At 41.8% G+C, this 21,410-nt stretch overlaps 2 protein-coding genes across 22 annotated transcripts in view; one reads left to right on the top strand and one right to left on the bottom strand.

Annotated features, from left to right (window-relative positions):
* The window catches only part of AKAP7 (A-kinase anchoring protein 7), a 158,542-nt gene extending 157,866 nt beyond the window's left edge, over positions 1-676 (bottom strand). For all 6 annotated transcript variants that reach the window (XM_030316349.1, XM_032593250.1, XM_030316350.1 and 3 more), the window contains exon 1: positions 634-676. In XM_030316349.1, coding sequence (XP_030172209.1) covers positions 634-652 — 19 coding nt within the window. In that variant the 5' untranslated portion in view covers positions 653-676. The remainder of the gene's footprint in view (positions 1-633) is intronic.
* A 401-nt stretch (positions 677-1,077) lies between these two features.
* EPB41L2 (erythrocyte membrane protein band 4.1 like 2) overlaps positions 1,078-21,410 on the top strand; it is a 261,971-nt gene continuing 241,638 nt past the window's right edge. For 3 of the 16 annotated variants that reach the window (XM_030316332.1, XM_030316347.1, XM_030316328.1), the window contains exons 1-2: positions 1,085-1,153; positions 4,094-4,236. The gene's annotated coding sequence lies outside the window, so the exon portion shown is untranslated. Of the gene's footprint in view, positions 1,154-4,075; positions 4,237-21,410 lie in introns of those variants that run through there. The other 13 variants (XM_030316342.1, XM_030316334.1, XM_030316333.1 and 10 more) reach the window with 8 other exon arrangements.

Raw genomic sequence — 21,410 nt, 5'->3', positions numbered from 1 at the left:
TTTCTCTGATTGGCTTTTGGTCCCTTTCACCCCAAGTCCAACCCTTCGCTCGCTCTACCCACAAAGTTCAGTTCACAAGAAATGCGGACTTCAACTGGAAATGAATTCTGGGCCCTACTACAGATTTGGCGCCAGTTTAAAAGAGGTCATTTCCACACCTAGAATAAAATTCTACGTGAAACAGCGGGATAGCTCGGGTCTTTAATGTCTGCGATAAACAAGGAAAACCGCGATTTTGTGGGTTTCGTTGACCACACAGACACCGTCGGTGGGGGGGGGGCGGAGGGGATGACTTGAAATTTGAACTGAAGGTCACAAGATCAGAAAGGGGGAAACAAAAGTGAAACTTGGGGCAGGTTCACACCCCTCGCCTCCCGCCACACCAACAGCGCCTGCACTGGAACGCTGGGTGCCAAGCAGCAGCCAGCACACCCGGTTGCGCGGGGGGCCTCGGCGCGACCCCGAGTCCCACTGGCACCGACAAGGGACCCCGAGCGCGGCGGGCGTGAGGTCGCGCTCCCCGCGCTGGTGGCGCCGGCGGGGCGGCGAGGCCCGGCCCTCCCCGAGGCCGGGCAATGAGCGGGGCCCACGCCCCCGGCCGCCCACCCGGCCCGCTCGGCAGCCCGGGCTCACCGGCTCCGGGGCGCTCCATGGCGGCGGCGCGTCGGGGCGGCGCGTCCGGGCAGGCGGCGGCGGCGGCCCGGCGCTGCGGCCCTGGGCCGAGCGCGAGGCGGAGGCGGAGGCCGGGGCGGAGCCGGGGACTCGCGGGCGGCACGGGGGGCCGGGACTGGAGGAGGCGACGGCGGGGGGCGGCGGGTGCTCGGGCCGCGGCGGCCAGGCCGGCGGAGACGCCGAGCCCCCAGAGCCGCAGCGCCCGCGGGAGCCGCATGGTCAGGCCCGGCGCCCGGCAGCGGCGGAAGGGGCCGGGCGATTCGCCTGGTGGTACCCGGATTGGGGCGAGCGACGCCGGCCCCGCTCGGGGAGGGCGGAGAGGCCGCCGCGACCGGCGCCCGCGGAGATCTGGGGGCGCCGCTGTGCCTCGCGGCGCTGCGTCCCCGTCTGCGCTCCCGAGCCGGCGGCCTCTTGCGGCCTTTGGCAGCCCTCGGTTATTTCCCGTGGCGCGGCCTTTCCCGCCCCAAGCTTTGGGATTAGGGTGAGTTTGGGACCTGCCTCCAAGCATTCCGTGGCCCGTGGCCTTCTGAGGATCCATGTGTTTAGTTTTGCAAAGAGCTTTCAAAAACAGTTCTGATTACAAAATATTTGCAAAGAACGAGATGTACAAGAACGAGACCATGTCCATCTGTATAATTAGATGTGTTATTGACTTTGCTTTAAAAAACAAAAAAGTCAAATTGTGGCAAAGTCTCTAATTTTTAACAATGGCTTTATGCCTGGAAATGGAAACCGGCTAACTGATTTTTGTAGATTAAAGCATTGGTAAAATGGGAGGAAAAAGCAATTTACTTAATTGGGGGAGAGGAGGCCTTTTGACCTTGGAGCAGAATTCTACTGGACTTTTAAGTGCAAAGAAATCTGCATTTAAGAAAAATTAGACGCACCCCTTAAATTAATGTAGCCTGTTTTGCGGATACCACTTGACTTATCTTAAATGCGTCCTAGAATGGGAATGGAAGCAAAGAAGACCTTGGTACAACCACAATAATTGACATAAAGATCATACACAGGAAGTAATAAAGCTCGTTACTCTCATTCTAAAGTTATTGTAGCAAGTTGAGTATTTGATTTGCACACTCATAACAATCATGGGCTGATTAGAGAGGCCTGACGGATTCCCCTGTCCTGAGGTTGTGCAGGTGAATAAGACATCTTTTTTTTTTTTTTTTAAATTTTTTTTTTTCAACGCTTATTTATTTTGGGGACAGAGAGAGACAGAGCATGAACGGGGGAGGGGCAGAGAGAGAGGGAGACACAGAATCGGAAACAGGCTCCAGGCTCTGAGCCATCAGCCCAGAGCCCGACGCGGGGCTCGAACTCCCGGACCGCGAGATCGTGACCTGGCTGAAGTCGGACGCCCAACCGACTGCGCCACCCAGGCGCCCCAAGACATCTTTTTTTAAGGAGCTCATCACCTAATAACAGAGAAAGAAACCCGAGTATCTGCAATAAGTTATACACTAAAAGCTGCAAAAACAAACAGAAAAAACAATCCACACTGCTATTGAAGGGGATAAGAATATGCCACCCCAAAATATGTCACTCTGACATTAAGATTTGGGACTGGGGGCAATTGAGAAACTGCAATGAAAGAACTCTGCCTTCCCCCTTTCTATGAAAAGCAGGGTAAGTGTCAGTTTGTGAAGATGACATACATTTCCATTTGTAAAGATTTTCCCCTTTTCAGGAAGAGGGGGAGAGTCATACCAGAAGAGAAGAGTAATTCTTACCTGCATAAGGAACCCTACTAAATAACCCTTATTTACCAAACATTTCCTGGTCACCACCTGAAGGCAGAGACAAAGTCTATATTTACAAGTGCATAGAGGTTATTCAATGTATTGTTGAATGAAACTTTTATAAGCATCAGATCTGCTTAAGCAGTCAGATTTGTGAAAAAAAGAAAACAACACACCCAAATAAGTTTCATAAAAAAGAAACAGTATCGTAAGTAATAATGTTCTTTTTTATTTAAAACAAAATTTATTTAATATTTATTTATTTTCAGGAGACAGAGTGCAAGCAAAGGAGGGGCAGAGAGAGAGGGAGATACAGAATCCAAAGCAGGCTCCAGGCTCCAAACTGTCAGCACAGAGCCTGACACGGGGCTCAAACCCACAAAGCGTGGGATCATGACCTGGGCTGAAGTCAGACGCTTAACCGACTGAGACACCCAGGCACCCCCCTAAGTAATAATGTTCTAAAGCTTCGCCAACCTGAGGCTAAAAAAATAGCTGACATTAACATTAACATCTGACTGTTAATTGCTGCCCCTGCAGAACTCTAGCCCCTGATGAAATACCTCCAAAATACCTTTGGGGTTCTAAATGGTGTCTGACATCGCTAATGAATCTTCCAGGCTGCCATCCTTCCCCAGCCTTTGCCTCACTGAGCCCTTCTGGTTCAGTCTCTTTTCCAGGAAGCCTTCTATCCTCACCAGACATTTGCTGATTGGTGGTTCACCTGGCCACATGGTAACAGTCCTCATGGTCACAATCTCTTGCAAATGAAAAGACTGATTCTTCCCCCCATGCATTACATTCTGCTTGGTGATGTTGAGAGAGACAGCCAAAGACAACAGATCCAAAATGGAGTCACTTATGCTAAGTCTCACGTCAGTAAACCGGGTCTTGATGGATACCTCATCTAATTACAGTTTCAACTTTTCCCAGCACTGTAATCTTAAACAAGTAAATCTGGAAATTCCTGGTCAGCTCTAGTGAGGTAATCTACCTGTTGCCCCTTTCCAGCCCCCAAAGAAAGATAACAGTCTGCCCTTTCCTTTTCCCTGCCCCCTTTTGCCTATAAAAGTTTCACATTTTGTTCAGGTCTTCGGAGCTCCTTTGTATTTGCTAGATGGTATGCTGCCCCTATTCATGAATCATTGAATAAAGTAAAGTTGATCTTTACATTTATTCGGTTGTTAACAGTGGATAGGGGGACACACAAGATTGCTTGGACCTCTGAGAGTTAGAGAATTCATTGAGATAGCATGTTCCTTTTGTGAAAAACAAGACAACAGGCCCCAAACAGCTCTCACTTATGCTAAGCCCTCCGTCACCACACCAAGACTTATAATAGTTTCAACTGTCCTAGAAATGGAACCTTAAACCAGTCAGTCAGGAGTTGCCTGATCAGCATTAGTTAGGGAATCTGCCTGATAGACCCCCACCATCACCCAAAGGAAAGTAACCTTGCAATAGTCCATCCAGTTTTTGGTCCTAGTATAACTTCTTTCTTTCCCCTCCCTTCTGCCTATAACAGTCTTTCATTTTGTACAGCTCCCCAGAGCTCTTTTCTGTCTGCTAGGTTGGATGCTACCAGTTTCAAATCAATTTTTGCTCAAATAATTGTTAAAAATTGAATCTGTCTCAATTTATCTTTTAGCAATTCACACACAGTCTTTTTCTCCCCTGAGGACAACGTACAGTGCCAAGATGACTGTATTGGAAAGATTCCGGTTAAGCTGCAACAACACTCCTGTGCCAGCACCCCCTCTGACCACCCCTCGGGGCCTACTACTGAATTGACTCATTCATGCAGCCAACTCCATTCCACATGGTGAGTTCCCTCTTCAGGTCCCTCGATTCTCTTCTGTGCTGTGGTCCTGTCCCAATGCATTTCTACCAAAACAGTTGTTACCGTTTTAGTTTTTGTCCTAGAAGGTTCTTTGGTCCTCCCAATAAACTACACCTACAAATGGTTATCAAGGAAAATGAAGTCATGCAATTCAGAAAGACATAGTCAAGTATCAGTGAAAGTCAACTGGAACCCTTGGTCCCCCAAGGCAACTCAGGATGACCTTTTATTTTGTTAGACAAGAAATACGTGTTTAACTATAAAATACGTATGCTTTTTTTAAAGAAAAAAACAGTATATTGGTTTATTTTAAGACAGAGAGAGAGAGCATGCACAAACAGGGAAGGGGCAGAGAGAGAGGGAGAGAGAATCCCAAGCTGATTCTGTACTGTCAGCACAGAGCCTGACCCAGGGCTTGAACTCAAACCAACTAAGCCATCCAGGCACCCCAAAACATTTATGCTTTAATGTGTGAGTATAACATTTATTTAAGAAATCACTGTTTTGGAGCACCTGGGTGGCTCAGTCAGTTAAGCATCTGACTCTTGATTTCGGCTCAGGTCATGATCTCATGGTTGGTGGAACTGAGCCCTAAATCAGTCTCTCTGCTAAAAGCATGGAGCCGGCTTGGGATTCTTTTCTCTCCCTCTTTCTCTCTCTGCGCCCCCCCCCCTTGTGTGTGTGCACGCTCTCTCTCTCTAAATAAATAAATAAACCTTAAAAAAAAACTCACTGCACCCATTTAATAATAGATTTATTTCAGTAGCCAGACACAGTTAAAAGGTCTGAAAATATTAAATATTCAAATGCAATATTTTAAATTATTTTAAATACGTCTGGCTTCAAATCTCTAATTTCTAACTTATGTAAGTAACCTGTGTTGTTTTATACAATTTTTAAATTCAGAAAAACTCATGGAATAACTTTCAAAATTATCTATAATACATCAAGCAGAAGTATATCTCCTTAGAAACAGACATACGTACACACATGTGCGCACACACACGTGCTATAGTATATATTTTATAAAAAAAGAATGATGTGGCATCTGGCCTTGTAACCTACTTTTTTCCTTCCAAAATGTTGTGATGAATTTCTCATATCCTTAAATATTCTTGTATACCGTAATTTCAAGGCTGAATTTTATTTTATTTATTGTTTTTTGTCTCTTGCTTTTGTTTCAATGGCTGAATTTTATTTTTTTTTATTTTTTTTTTATTTTTTTTTTTTTTAAATTTTTTTTTTTCAACGTTTATTTATTTTTGGGACAGAGAGAGACAGAGCATGAACGGGGGAGGGGCAGAGAGAGAGGGAGACACAGAATCGGAAACAGGCTCCAGGCTCTGAGCCATCAGCCCAGAGCCTGACGCGGGGCTCGAACTCAGGGACCGCGAGATCGTGACCTGGCTGAAGTCGGACGCTTAACCGACTGCGCCACCCAGGCGCCCCTCAATGGCTGAATTTTAAATCTTTATATAAATGTGGGTCCTGGAGTATGCGATACTCATTCATCCTGACTCTCTCTGCTGCTCCAGCAGCTCTCCCTGCTTATGTGTGTTGTAAGGATAAGTACTGAGCTTCAAGCAAGGGGGCCCAAACTTGGAAGTTTCCCTAAAGCTGCTGACACATACTTGCTCTACTGGAAAGAGGCAGAGACAAGTACTCCTGCCCACAGTGCCTCGTGTACATCCAATGCGTCATGATTATTGGATACTTCTTGGTCTTTCCATCCCTCTTAATATGTATCTACATTTAACATGTACTTGCTTCACCTACTATTGGTCTATATGTAATACATCTTAGTTCATTCATTCCCTCTTCTCTTCTATAACAAAAGAAACAATTATAACAGCTTTCTTCTATAACAGATCTGAATATTCTTCTATAACAGATCCAAAGTGCATATTACAAATCTCTGACACAATTCTCTGACTGGCTGATCTGTTGCCATTTTAGCAAACCTTTCTAACCCACCTTGGATTTCAATTTAGCATCAGAAAGTCTGACCTTAACTTTTGGGTTTTATTTATTTCTCCTAGTACTGAATAGCTCCTATTCTGTTTCCAAGGTAACAATAAAAAGAGAAGGTTGTATACCTGTCTAAATACTCCTCTTAGTTCTAAGATTTGTACTTTTGCCACCCACTTAGCTCCTTATTAAAACTCCTTTACTTGGACGGTATCTTTGTATTCACCCTTGCTCTTTTCTGCTTTTCTTGATTCCTTCAAAATTAATTAACTTACTTATTTATATTTAATTTATGTGTGTGTATACATACGTATAGTGCAAGGAACTGCAGAAACGGATCTCTCTTTGGCTATGTGTTTATCGGAAGGTCTCTGCCCCACTTGGCGTATCCTTAGGGCCAGTAAGTGTCCTCATTCACCTTCCTTTTCCTTCCCTTGAGTTTTTTGTGGACAGCCCTAATATCTGAATTTCCACAGTAGGTACCCACAAAAGGCACTGCCTTCCCTTCCTGCCCGTGAACCCTTACCACCTGCATTACAGGTAGAGTGACCAACTGTCCCGGTTAGCCCAGAACTGTTCCGTTTTAGCACTGAAAGTCCCATGTCCCAGGAAACCCCTCAGTCCCTAACAGAGGCAATTTTCACCCTAAAACAGATCAAGAGAAATGAGATAATGTGACCAAAGGGTAAAGGTTTCCATGGGCTGAGAGAGCCAAGGAAGGCTTGGCAGAGGAGGTAATATGTTTGAGTATAACATTTATTTAAGAAATCACTGAAAATGAGTGGATGAAGAAAGCTGGAGCATGGGGGTAACACATTCCAAGCTGGAAGGCAGGACTGTGCAAGTAGACACAAAAGAGGGTCTACCAGTTCGACTGGTTCAAGTGGCAGAGGACTGGGAGATAAGGCTGGAAAATTAGGTTGGGACCAGATTGTAGAAGGTCTTAAATGCCAGGATAAGCAATTGGGACTTTTATTATATAAGAATTGGGATTTGCTAAAGACCTCTGACCTTGGAAGTGACATGATAAAGGATGGCTTTAGAAAGACATATCTTTCCGGTCTGTGCAGGATTTATTGAAGAAGGCAGAGAGTCAAAGCCCTGAGTCTAGTTAGTTCACTGGGATGCTTTAGTCATCAAAGCATGAGGGGCAGAAACCTAAACTAAGGTGTTGGCCCAGAAATGAAATGAGAGTGCTAGATTTAAGAGATTGCAAGACGATCAATGGCAAAACTTAGCAAACAATAATGTGGAGAAAGAGAAAATTGATTGGTTGGCGCATTAGAAGTGGTGTGAGATTGGTGTTCCCAGAGCAGTACAGAATGAAGAGGATGAGAAGTGAGAGAGAGGGACAAGTTGAGCAAGCAAGATGACAGGAAGTGTGCACTGGGTAATGTTACCCTTCTCCTCATTCCTCGGGCATCTTGAATAAAGCCAGTAATTAAATTCACCAATTTTAGGTGTGAGTGATTTTGCTGTGAAAACCAAAGAGAAGACTGAGGAACATAGAGCATGCAAGAACTCCTGTGGTTAGCAGCTGGGAGGTCCTATGGTTGTAAGCACCTAAGAATTTGCAGCAATGGTGCATGGTGATTGGACTTCTGGTGAATTTGAGCAGTTTCAGTAGCTCTTGAGGGGTGGGAGTGCCATTCAACTGGGTTCCATCTAAATGTCCGCGGAACTCAGTCAGTAGAGCATGCAATTCTTGATCTCAGGGTTGTGAGTTCGAGCCCCACGTTGGGTGTAGAGATTACTTAAAAATAAAATCTTAAAAAAAAATGTCTATGGAAATGAATTAGTAGAGAGGTAAAGGAGAAAAACTGGTGGAGTAATATTGGGGGTATAACGTCAGAACATGATGATGGTGTTGATCTTAGGTAAGAGGAGTAGGAGGGATTAGTAGGATAGATAAATTGTTACATTTTTGGATGGGGTTGTTTAAGGGAACTACTCTCTAAAGATGTCAGTTTTCTTGATGGAAATAGGTGGTGGACTCATTTGCTGGAAGGAGAAGACACTGAAGGAAGAACCCTGGTGATTTAGAAGTTTTATAGATGTACAAGTGTTCATTGAAACTATGGGTTTGTTTGAGAACATCCAGGGAGAGTGGATGGAACACTTTCATCATCTTTGTGATTATAATCTGAATCTTTTTTTTTTTTTAATATATTTCATCAGCTTCTTGAATCATTACATACTTACTACATTCCTTCCTTTCTGGGTAAAAATAAGACAATCACTAAGAATATATTCATCAAGAACATGATTCTTTTTCTTCAAACAAAAGGGGATCATTTACTTATTATGAGGAATATGCTAGTTTGTATCATTATTTAGAGATAATAATGTTCTTATATTGTTGGTCTTGAGATGATCTCTATTTTTATGCACTAAAGCAGTTAGTGCTTCTGACCACATTTGGTCACATGCCAGATTGAGAGATTAGGCTTAACAGCTCTAATTAGGCTTCCTGAATTTGATTAGTGCTGGGGATTTGTTTCTCAGTTGATAGTTTATTCTATACGATTTAGCTCAAAACCACATGCTTTCTTAGCTATTTTTTGTATCATATACACCATGTAAACTATCTACTTTCCAATAGACCATTGTGCATCAACGATTTGTTATTGTTACTTTCTGGTAAGATTTGCTGAATACTGAAATGAGCTGTGTCAAATTCCACTTTGTGAGTCACAAGGGCTTTTTTTGTTTTTTGTTTTTATATTAAATATAATTTAATGTCAAATTGGTTTCCATACAACACCCAGTGCTCATCCCAACAGGTGCCCTCCTACCAGGGCTGTTTTTTTACTATTTGTTGGTTTCAATGTCCTCTTAATGTGCTAGAAAGTGTTGGTGTAGTTTATATTTAAATTTCTCATTGTCCATTTTAACTGCGTGCTACAATTCTTTTTCAGGGAAATAGTAACAGACTAGATTGATGGGATATTAATGAAAGATTTCACACCTTTCCAAATTTAGTAACCTCATAGCTTGCTTGGCATAAGTATTCCCCATTTTTTAGTTGTGAAATTGATATTTAAAACAATATTGCACAAGATGACACTGGCAAGACTAATCTTATTTGCCCATCAGAATATAATTGACGATTATATTATGTGGTTTTCTTTGAATCATGTATGAATTAGATGATTTAACAAGAGGGAGAAAAATAGAAAAAGTTCAAAAGTCCTAGAAAGAAATAGAATCAGAGATGGAGGAAACTTGAATCCATTCTCGTTTACTATGTAAAAGATTTCCTTAGTGATAGTCATCTATATGAATATATTCACTACCTAACCGCTCTTTGCTTAAATATTGAGTGTTTTCAAATCAAAGAATATCTTTTAATTTCTGTTGGCCTGGCTATGTAATAAAAGAAACACATGGGGCGCCTGGGTGGCTCAGTCCGTTGAGCGTCTGGCTTCGGCTCAGGTCATGATCTCACAGTTTGTGAGTTCAAGCCCTGCGTCGGGCTCTGTGTTGACAGCTCAGAGCCTGGAGCCTGTTTCAGATTCTGTGTCTCCCTCTCTCTCTGCTCCTCCCCCACTTGTGATCTGTCTCTCTCTCTCAAAAATAAATAAACATTAGAAAAAAAATTTTTTAAAAAGAAAGACAAAATAATTATAATCAGCAAAAATGCAAAACTCCCCTCATCACAAGGTGTCAATACCCAAGGTCTTCTGACACTTTCAATCTTTATCACATTGTGGTAACACAGTACATTTTCTAGACACAATTTCTACATGTAACTAAACAATATATAATAGTTTATGCCACCTTTTCCTCTAATATATTTTCCAAAATCTATTTCAAATAGGTATTTTTTATATGTAGCCTAATTTGCACTATATTATGATGCTTTGTTGTATTCTGCCATCATTTATTTGACTAGTCCCTAAATCTTGATCATTTTGACAATGTTGGCTTCTAGTAGAATGCACTTACAAATATCCTTACAGTTTTTTATTCCCCTTTCATTTGTATTATTTTCTTGATGCATACATCAAAAATAAATTTACCAAGTTAAGAAAAACTTGTTTGATTTTTATGACTTTTCTTAGTAGTATATCACATTGTTCTACAGGGTTTTAAAAACAAAGTGTAAAGGCAAGGTATCTGCTCCCCAAAAGCCCTCACTGTATTGGGTTTACCCTTCACTTGTACTTCCTAAGTGTTTACATTGCACTTCTTTTCCATCCCAGTCCCCCCCCCCACCCTCTTGGTTAAAGTAAATTCTACTCCCAAACGGGACTTGAACTCAAGACCCTCTGAGATAAAGAGTCACATGCTCCAGCCAGCCAGGTGCTTCTACAGTTGCACCTCAGAAATCATCAGCAATGCTGAAATTTTTCTAATAGTCAAAAATTTATCAAGTGCCTAATATTTTGCCAAAAAATCACTGGGTCTCATACATAGGCATCATTGTCCATAGGTGGCATAGTGGAATGGTTTAAGAGCTTGGACTTTGAAAGCCAGATTGCTATCTGTGATGAGCATTTGAGGCAGGCCTCTCATACAGTTAAGATTACCTACCAAATTAAGGACAAGTTCAGTATGCATTCAAGGCTCACCACCATTCATTTCTACACACTCTTTTTTCAGTGCAATATTTGGGACATGCTTGTAGTAAAAAATTACTCATTGGTTACTTGAAATTCAAGTTTAACTGGCCATCTTCTATTTTTATTTGGTAGATCTGGCAACCCCACACACTGGGAGCTTGAATATGGCTTCAAACCCACATATGGATTTGCTTAAGGTTAAAACGTCTCAGGGAATTTTTTCCCCATTCTACCAGGGCAAAGTTTGAGACAGATAATTTTGCAAGATCTTCTTCTTTAAGGTAGAGGTATTCTTTTTAAAAAAAAAAAATTTAATGTTTACTAATTTTGAGAGAGAGAGAGAGAGAGAGGAGTGGGGCAGAGAGAGAGGGAGAGAGAGAATCCCAAGCAGGCTCGACACCCAGCACAGAGTCCCATGTTGGGCTCAGTCCCACAGCTGCAATGTCAGGACCTGAGCCAAAATCAAGAGTTGACCACTCAACTGACCGAGTTATTCAGGTGCCCCAGGTAGTTGTATTTCTTACTCATTCTTACTTAACACTGGTAGTGTTATTCATTAGAATCTCAGATCTGTGCAGTGATTTTGCATAGCTCCTTGACAGTATCTGCTGTCCTCTGCATACCATGTAATTTGCAAAATGTACACTCATAAGTCCCTTAGGTTGATCATTAGGGTGAAAATCAGCTTTACAGATCACATACTTTCAGGACTCTTTTCCTTCTTCTTTTTTGTTTGTTTGTTTGTTTGTTTCCTTAGATCCCTGACTGTTCTGTGAATTCCATGAAACATTTAGAAATATTTTTACATAGTTTATCCAGTATTTCTAGTTGTTTTTGGCAGCAGGGATCAAGGAGAAGGTGTTCTGAGGAGAGAGTCATTCAGAGTGTCTCAAATGATATTCGATCAGAACCCGATATCCTTCAATCCTGTGTTCTTGCTAACTCTGAAATCTGGTATTCTCAGTGTCTCTTTCAAGTTTTAATATTCTTTACTAGTCAATAGGTCTAGTCCAGAGTATTTAGTATCATTTGGCTTTGCTTTCACACTCTGTATAGCCTGGTGATCTGTCCAATGACAGACTATGGGAGCTTTCTCTGAGTTACATCTAATGACTTGAGACACTACCACATTTATTTCCTACCAGTGCTCTTTCTCTAAGTTGGAACCCATTTCCCTATGCCCTAATATCTCAAGTGGTATAGAATAAAAGCCAATCTAATGCTGCCACCACCAGTCCCCCAACGTATCTTCTGATTTAGTCCAAAGGAATACCATTCTTACTGGTGTTTCTGGAACCACACCTGAGACCCTCATGGGATTAGCCTTAGATTAGTTTTCTACTGGCCATTAGAAAGACCAAATTTCAGAGTGAGGTTAGATTCCCCTGGGCACCCCTGCCCAGTGCCTTCCTGGGTGAGTGACCAGTGGCTTCTTTCCCCTATTGGTCCTGATGTCAGAGTTTTAGCTTGTTTTTATTCTAGGTCCACCCAGCCCTGTACATTCTTGGTACCAATGGTGTACTAGAGCTGGTTCAAACCAGATTGCAAGAGCCAGTTAAACTTCTAGAACTGAGACCTGGTGAATAAGACCAGCTGTGATTAAAAATTAAATTATGGAGTGGTGCCTAAGGGGCTCAGTCAGTTAAAAGTCCGACTCTTGATTTTGGCTCAGGTCATGATCTCACAGTTGTGAGGCTGAGCCCCACATCGGGCTCTGCGCTGAATGTGCAGCATACTTGGGATTGTCTGTCTGTCTCTTTCTCTGCCCCTTTGATGCTCATGCTCACTCTCTTTCTCTCAAAATAAATAAATAGATATTTTAAAAATTAAATTATAGAAACTTATAGTTAAATTACATTAAAAATGATGGTAAATACAAAGTTCTTAGAAGAAAACACAGGAATCAATCTTTTTGTCTTGAGTTAGCAATTCTTTCTTTTTTTAAAAAAAAAAATTAATGTTTATTCACTTTTGAGAGACAGAGAGACAGAGCACGAGAAGGGGAGGGGCAGAGAGAGAGGGGGACACAATCCAAAGCAGGCTCCAGGCTCTAAGCACTCAGCACAGAGCCCGACGCAGGGCTCTAACCCACGAACCATGAGATCATGACCTGAGCCGAAGTCGGATGCTCAACCAACTGAGCCACCCAGGCGCCCCAGCAATTGTTTCTTAAATATGATACCAGAAGCACAAATGACAAAAATTAAAAAGTAGTTAAACTGGACTGCATCAAAATTTAAAAGTTTCATGCTTCAAAGGACACTACTAAGAAAGTGAAAGTACAGTCCATCCGATGGGACAAAATATTTGCAATCATATATCTGGTTAGAGATTTCTATGTAGAATACATTTTTTTTAAACTCCTTTAACTCAATAATACTTTTTAAAAAAATAACCAAATTAAAGACTCATTAACGATTTGAATATTTTACCAAAGATGTCCAAATGGCCAAAAAGCACACGAAAAGATCCTCGACATCATTAGCCATTAAGGAAATGCAAATCAAAATCACATTGAGGTACTTCATACCCACTAGGATGGCTCTAATCAAAAAGATAATAACAAACATTGGTGTGGACAGGAAGAAATTAGGAATGTCCAGAATAGGCATGTCCATGGAAACAGAAAGTAGATTTGTGGTTTCCCAGGACTGGAGGGGAGGGGGAGATGACTGGAATAGTCACAGGTGTAACTGAGCCCAAGGACACACAGCAAAGCCAATCACTGAGACATTGAGTATGAAGCAAGAGAAAGGGTTATTCAAGCAGCAGCTAAATGAGACAGAAAGGTGGCTCAAATCTGTCTCATCCAACTGAGATTAGAATAAGCTTTTATAATCATAGGGGTTGGGTTGAGATTATATACATATTGAAGAAAAGGGCAGGAAAATGTATAATTGTTGATGAGGAAAGACAGAGCATGTGCATTGAACAAACATATATGTAACACACATCCCATGTTCATTTTAGGGTGGAGACTTAACATTAAGGCAAATTTTCGCATCTGACAGCAGGAGGTCATGTGCAGGACAAGGGGAGGGGCTGTGGGCGTGCTCTAAGAGCTGGTACAAACTGGATGGGGTCTTGGGCTCATTATCTCAGGTAAGGAATGCGTGTTCATGGGCCGGAACCCTATCACTGACCTTCATTTGTGTCAGTCCAGGCCACTGTGGAGATGGCTAGTGGTCTGTTTAGCAGGGTCTGAAAAGAAACAATAGCTGATTAGGGAGACACAGGTCTTTGAAAAACAAGCTTTAAATTTCCCATTGGTCTTAATTTCATTAATCCCATGGGACGCAGTGTCCCAGAGTTTCTTTTTGGAATGTTGAAAATGTTCTAAAATTAGATTGTGGTGATGGTTGCACAACTCTGTAACTATACAAAGAAACCATTGAACTGTGCACCTTAAATGGATGAATTGTATGGTATGTGAATTATATGTCAGTAAACTGTTGAAAAAAAACAAAACAAAAAAAACAGGATAACAAGTAATCAAAGCATACCACTTTCTGATTATTTTATGTTTTACTATTACCTGTGCTCTTGAAGTTATTTACTAAGAGATGGTGCCTAAGTAGCCCCAGAACACAGGATCAAATTGTATATGATATTAAACCAGCAAAAACTGTTTATCTCAACTAATATCTTGTTTATTTCTTCCTATCAGACAGACAGATGGCAGGGAGTGATAATACGCTCTACTAATCCCTTAGGAAGACTCATTTGCTTGAGGTTTAGACACAAACAGTAATGATCCACACGATTATAACAAATACAATGTTGTCGCAAAGGGCTTCATGACAAAATTATTAGAATATGTGCGCAATGGATCTACTCAGTCATCCTGTGGCACTTCATCAACGGATTTTTTTGAACATTATAGAAACTGCAAAAATGAATTAGGTCCTGTTTCTGTATGCAGTCAAAGCTCAGTCAAGGAAGCAGAAACTGGGGCGCCTGGTGGCTCAGTTGGTTAAGCGTACAGCTTCGTCTCAGGTCATGATCTCGGGGTTTGTGGGTTTGAACCCCGTGTCAGGCTCTGCGGACAGCTCAGCCTGGAGCCTGCTTCGGATTCTGTGCATGTGTCTCTCTCTGCCGCTCTCCTGCACATGCTCTGTCTCTGTGTGTCTCTCAAAAATAAATAAACGTTAAAAAAATTTTTTTTTAAAAAGAAGAAAGTAGAAACCAATGTAAATATTTAACACTAAAGGCATTTAATACGGAGAAACAGGTACTTTAAACTTTCGAAAGGGCTTAATGAGTGAAAGTTAGGCAGCTGCCCCCAGCTGCCAGATTTACTAAAACTGAATCTGAAACTTCTTGCTTTCATGCACAAATCAGAAAAATCCAAGAGATGGCAATCAGTGATCATGGTTGCCTTGCAGCCCTGGGCTGAAAAGCAGGAAGGGAAATGCAGAGGCCCCCTTAGGCAAACAGCCTTGAGCAATGGAAATGTAGAAAGGGCCCACAGCAAACCCCGGGCGGAATACACCTTAAAATATCTATAGACCCTACCTGACCAAAGGGCTACTTACAACCAGGCACAGTTACCAAAAAAGGGAGATTCCATACCTGGCCTTACCTCCTCATCTTCCTACTTTAAAACCAGCACCCTCCCTAAACTGTCTCCTGGTGCATAGCCTCTCCTCTGCAGTCCTGCCCGAGGCGCCCTTGCAGTGTATTCGGTAAACTTCTATTTCCTTTGATCTGCCTCAGGTGAATTCTTTCACCTCCTGTGCATCCAGCTTCCGCGCAATCGTCACCCCACATTTGGGGGCCCCCAATCCAATTGAGAGACACCCCATTTAGACACCACAGGAAGTGCCTGCAGAAAGTCCTATCTTAGGCTCACATTTCCACCACCACTGCAGGAGAAAGAGGAATGGCTTCTACTTCTCTTCTGCCTTATAACTTATAACCCTTCACGCCTTGTAACTCACACATGTGTACATCTCATTGGCCCAATCTAAACTGTCCTGGGAACCCTTCCGGCAAGGGGCTGTGGGAAATGTAGTCCTCATTCATCCAGCTCCTCTGTTGAAAGGGAGAGTATAAAGGGAATGGAAATGGTACTAAGTACCAACAAATAATATTGGATTCATTACCCTCCACGGTAGTCAGGTAATTTTCTGAGACTGTACACAGGATGAGACAGGAATTGTTTCTTAGCAGTAGGGGATGCAAGTTATAGAAATTTAACCTTTCCAATCGGTAACTTGACAGGCCTTGAGCTATTGGATTCCTAAGCAGTTGACCAAATTGGCAAGCCCTGAACTTCTTGGGAGCTTTTCTTCTTATGCCTTAAGAACATGCCTTAAAAATCATAAAGCGAGGGTGCCAGGGTGGCCCAGTTGGTTAAGTGTCTGACTCTTGATTTCTGCTCAGGTCATGATCTCTTGGTTTGGTCTATGAGTTTGAGCCCCTGTGTCAGGCTCCATGCTGACAACATGGAACCTGCATGGATTCTCTCTTTCTCTCTCTCTCTCTCTCTCTCTCTCTCTCTCCCTCTGCTCCCCACCCTGCCCTCTCTCTCCCTCTCTCTCAAAAATAAACAAACTTAAAAACAAAAGAATCATAAAGCATACTTGCAATCCTCACTTGTTCCAATCTTTACGTCACTAATGTGGAGGGCCAGTATAAAGTCCTATGTGATAGCAGGCTATCAGATTTCCTGGGGATTACATTATGACAGAAAGCTGGAGATCTGATACAGCCCAGGGACAGGACTCGAGTACTGCTACTCTTCTGGGTAAAAGTGAGCTGTTTCTGGTGGTCTTTACTTATTTGTATAGAAGAGGAGTCAGAAAACTAGAGCTTATAGACTGGTCATTTGTTTAAGCAAAGTTTCATGGGATCACAGTCCTGCCCAAATTTCCATATCATCTATGGCTGCTTTCATGTTACCAAAGCAAACTGGGTAATGACCTTGCTGAGCAGCCAAAATATTGCCCTCACACACAAGAGAAATAGAAACAAAACAAAGTGTCAGGTTTACTTTTAGAACAAAACCATGGGCCCCTTTATGAAAAGGAATCACGAAAGTATATTTATAGGGGCACCTGGCTGGCTCAGTCGGAAGAGTGTGTGACTCTTGATCTCAGGGCTGTGAGTTCAAGCCCCACGTTGGTGGTAGAGATTACTTAGAAATAAATAAAATCTTTAAAATAAATAAATAGGTAGATGGATAGATAGATGTGTATTTACAATACTTAAAACAAAATTTTTTTCCTGAGAATTGAAATAATCAATATGTATTTAAATGAGCTTTCCCCCTCAGTCTGCACATTCTAGTATAAAACAGCCAGAGCTGTGCTGCTCTCTTAACCTCTGATTGGGAAAAAAAAAAAAAAAAAAAAAAAGCCTGTTTAGAAAAAATCTATGTATATTCTTTACACCATTGGGCAAATTAATTTGCAATATTTGATCGACAATTCATTATTACTTCTAATGAGGCACACTAAAGAAAAATCTTTGTTCTGAAAAACCTCCAAGGCAAATTTCGGCACAAGTCAGGACCCTCAGAATTCACTGAGGGGTTACTGCTGAAGGGTCACATTGACCTAAATGAAGAGAAACTGGCCTACGGTATGGACCCTGAGGTCTGTGTTTATCAAGTAAACGATCTCTCTGAGTTCAAAATCTGGTGGTGGATGGGGAAAAGACAATGTCCAATGTTGAGTCTCTGACTTTTGAACTTGTACTGCCACTCACAGTTTTTCTTATATTTTGAATTCTCATTTACTTATAATAATTTGCAATTTATATAATGCTTCATAGGCTTAGTGTTTCAAGAAACCTCTCCTATGATTTCCATATCTACCATATCATAGATAAGAAAATTGCTGCTCACAGAGACTGTAAATTATCCAGCTTCACAGAGACAAAGACAAAAGAGAGCAAATATTCACCAAGCATCCGCTATATTGTAGGCAACATCTTTTTTTTTCTTGCTTTTTTTTTTTTTTTTGAGAAAGAGTGAGCGGGGAAAAGAGAGAGAAAATTTTTTTGCAATTTTTTTTTCTTTGAGAGAGAGAGAGAAAACATGAGCAGGGGAGAGGCAGAGAGTGAGGGGGACAGAGAATCCAAAGCACGCTCTGTGCTGACAGCAGAGAGCCTGCTGTAGGGCTCAAACTCGTGAAGTGTGAGAGCATGACCTGAGCCGAAGTTGGATGCTTAACCAACTGAGCCACCCAGGCGCCCTGAGAAAGAGTGAATCTTAAGCGGGCTCCATGCTCAGTGCAATGCCTGACGTGGAGCCCAATTTCAGGCCCCTGGGATCATGACCTAAGCCAAAATCAAGAGTGGGATGTTCAACCAACTGAGCCATCTAGGCACCCCTGTGGGCAGCATCCTAAGCCGGAACTCACATTTGATTTTGTTTTTTTAATGTTTATTCCTTTTTGAAAGAGAGACAGAGCACAAGCAGGGGTGGGACAGAGAGAGAGGGAGACACAGAATTGGAAACAGGCTCCAGGCTCCGAGCTGTCAGCACAGAGCCCGACATGGGGCTCAAACTCACGGAACTGTGAGATCATGACCTGAGCCGAAGTCGGACACTTAGCTGACTGAGCCACCCAGGAGCTCCTCACATTTGATTTTTAGACTCCAAATCTAATATTCTTACTACCACAGTTTATTGATCCCCATCATTATGAGTACCAGGAATGCCAGAAGTGGTGATAACATTTCAACACATAAAAATATACCAAGCACTGCCCCCAAACTGAGAAATAAGGTGACCAGGAAAAGGGAGACACAACTGTAAAACTTCATGGCAAATGCTATTTATGAAGTTATTGAATGAATGGCCTCGAAAATATGCTTATGTTAAAGCATGAAGAATTAGGCTGAAGAATAGGAAGTAATTTTTAAGAGTTTGGTTGTGACATTCTGAAATATTTAACTGCAAGAAGTTATAAAGTGTCTCCGGATAATTATTATTATTATTAAAGAGCAAGTTTATCTTTTGGGAATGATCCAAACACAGTCCTGCTTAAAGTCAGCAGCTGTATGAAATGTTGCCCTTCTAGACCTATTATTTTATGAGACTGTCTCCAGTTAACATGATGTCTCCCCCGCCCCTGACTTTAATGTCCTATAAATCTGTTGCGAAATAGCTGTAATATCAGATATGGAACTGCTTCTTGAAGGATGTGTCTTTGGGCTCCGTGCAAATGTGCAGCAGGCCTAAGTATGTCTGTAGCTCCTTGCTGAGGCCCAGGCTATCAGATCCACAAGTTATTTACTTACTAATTTATCTGACAAACACTTAAATTTTTTAAATGTTTGTTTATTTATTTTTGAGAGAGAGAGAGAGCAGGCTCCATGCAGAGCCCGATGTGGGACTCAATCCCACAACCATGAGCTCATGACCTGAGCTGAAGTCAAGAGTCGTTCGCTTAACCGACGGAGCCACTCAGGCGCCCCATGATAAACATTTATTATGCACACCCTGTGAACTAGACTTGTAAAGACTATAAAATAGCTTAGTAAAACGTTTTCCTATCTAGTAGCTTTTGAGTGACTTAGTCAAAACCTATGCTAGTGGCATATGTGAATTATTACCTTCATTAGAAAGGTGGGGGGGTGAGGTGCCTGGATGGCTTAGTCAGTTAAGTATCCAACTTCAGCTCAGGACATGATCTCACGTCTCATGGATTGGAGCCCCGCATTGGGCTCTATGCTGTCAGCATAGAACCTGCTTTGGATTCTCTGTCTCCCTCTCTCTCTCTCTGCCCCTCCCCTGTTCATACTCTACCTCTCTCTCTCTCTCTCTCTCTTTCAAAATAAATAAATAAACACTAAAAAAAAAAGAAAAAAAGAAAGGCCAGTTAATACGCAAAAGAAACAAAACAAGCATCCTTTTGCTATCTAGGACAGAGGTCAGCAAACTTTTCCTGTAAACAGTTATACTGTAAATATTTTAGGCTTTGCAGGTCCATATAGTCTTTGTTGAAGCTACTTAATGTCCCATCATAGTGCAAAAGTGGCCATAGATCATGTGTAAATGAATAGATGTGACTGTGTTCCTACAAACATATTTATGGACACTGAAATTTGACTTTCATATGATTTCCACATGTCACAAAACATTATTCTTTTGATTTGTTAAAAAGCATTTAAAATGGGGACACCTGGGTGGCTCAGTCAGTTAAGTGACCGACTCTTGGTTTCTGCTCAGGTCATGATCTTGCAGTTCGTGGGTTCAAGCCCCGAGCTGGGCTCCGAGCTGCCAGTATGGAACCTGCTTGGGATTCTCTCTCTTCTTTTTTCTCTGTCCCTTCACCACCCTCTCTCTTGAAAATAAATAAACTTAAAAAAAAAGCATTTAAAATGTAAAAGCCATTCCTAGCTTGGCCATACAAAACAGGCCATGGACCATAACTTGTCAATCCCTGATTCATGAAATTGCTGTCTATGAAAGAAAACACAGTAGTAGATAAACATGAAGGATGCAGGCAATATAATAAAATATTAAAATACATATATAAAACTAAATGATAAATATTTAAAATATTTTCATACCAAGAGTTGGAAAGAGGGTAAAGGGTTATGTGGGTTCTGTATTTAGATGCAGCAGACTTAACTTTCCTTAAATGAGTAATTTTAGCAACTGGTAGAGAAGTGATTCAAATAACTGCATACTAAAAGATGAAAAATAAAGACTTAATACCTTCAGATTTGTTGTAGTTCTTAGCTTTGTGTTGTTGGAAGTTGGAATTGTTTCCCATACAATTCTCTTATATTTTTGTTTTTGTTTTTGTTTTTGGAATAACTGACCTGTGTATTGATCAGGGTTCTCTGGAGAGACAGAACCCAATGGGAGCATATGCATATGATTTCTTTCTTTCTTTTTTTTTTTTAATGAAGGTCTATGGCCAGGCCTGAGATCTTGCATGCATTTCTTTCGTTCTTTTTTTTTTTTTTTTTTTTGTATGGTAGTTTCCATGCCTAACATGTGGCTTGAACTTACGACCCTGAGATCAAGAGTCACATGCTCTACTGACTGAACCAGCCAGGTGCATTTTAAAAAAAATTTTTTTCAATGTTTATTATTTTTGAGAGAGAGAGAGAGAAACAGAGCACGAGGAAGAGAGGGGCAGAGAGAGAGGGAGACACAGAATCCAAACAGGCTCCAGGCTCTGAGCTGTCAACACAGAGCCTGACGGTGGGGCTCAAACTCACGAGCTGTGAGATCATGACCCGAGCTGAAGTCGGACACTCAACCAACTGAGCCACCCAAGCACCCCATGTATGTGCAATTTTTTAATAAGGAACTGGATCGTGTGATTATGGAGGCTGAGAAGTCCCATGACTGTCAGTGAGCAGGCTGGAACCCAGGCGAGACAGTGAGGTAGTTCCAGTCTCAGTCGGGAAAGCAAATTCTCCTTTCCTTCACCTTTTAAATTTTATTCAGACCCTTAATGGGACTGTATGATGGCCACCTATGTTGGGGGACGTGTGATATTGTGATTTACAATAAATATATTTTCCAACAGTGATGACTTTCCCACAAGAACATACCTCTTACAAAAGATCTCCTTCATCCCTCTCCAGAAGAGAAGAGGAAACAGGAAGTGCCTGGTTCCTACTTCATGGATGTGAAATACCCAGGACAGGTTA

Source organism: Lynx canadensis, chromosome B2, assembly GCF_007474595.2.
Source record: "Lynx canadensis isolate LIC74 chromosome B2, mLynCan4.pri.v2, whole genome shotgun sequence".
NCBI classification, from domain to species: domain Eukaryota; kingdom Metazoa; phylum Chordata; class Mammalia; order Carnivora; family Felidae; genus Lynx; species Lynx canadensis.
Note: the sequence above shows the minus strand (reverse complement) of the source record. Positions and strands in the feature narration are given on the sequence as shown.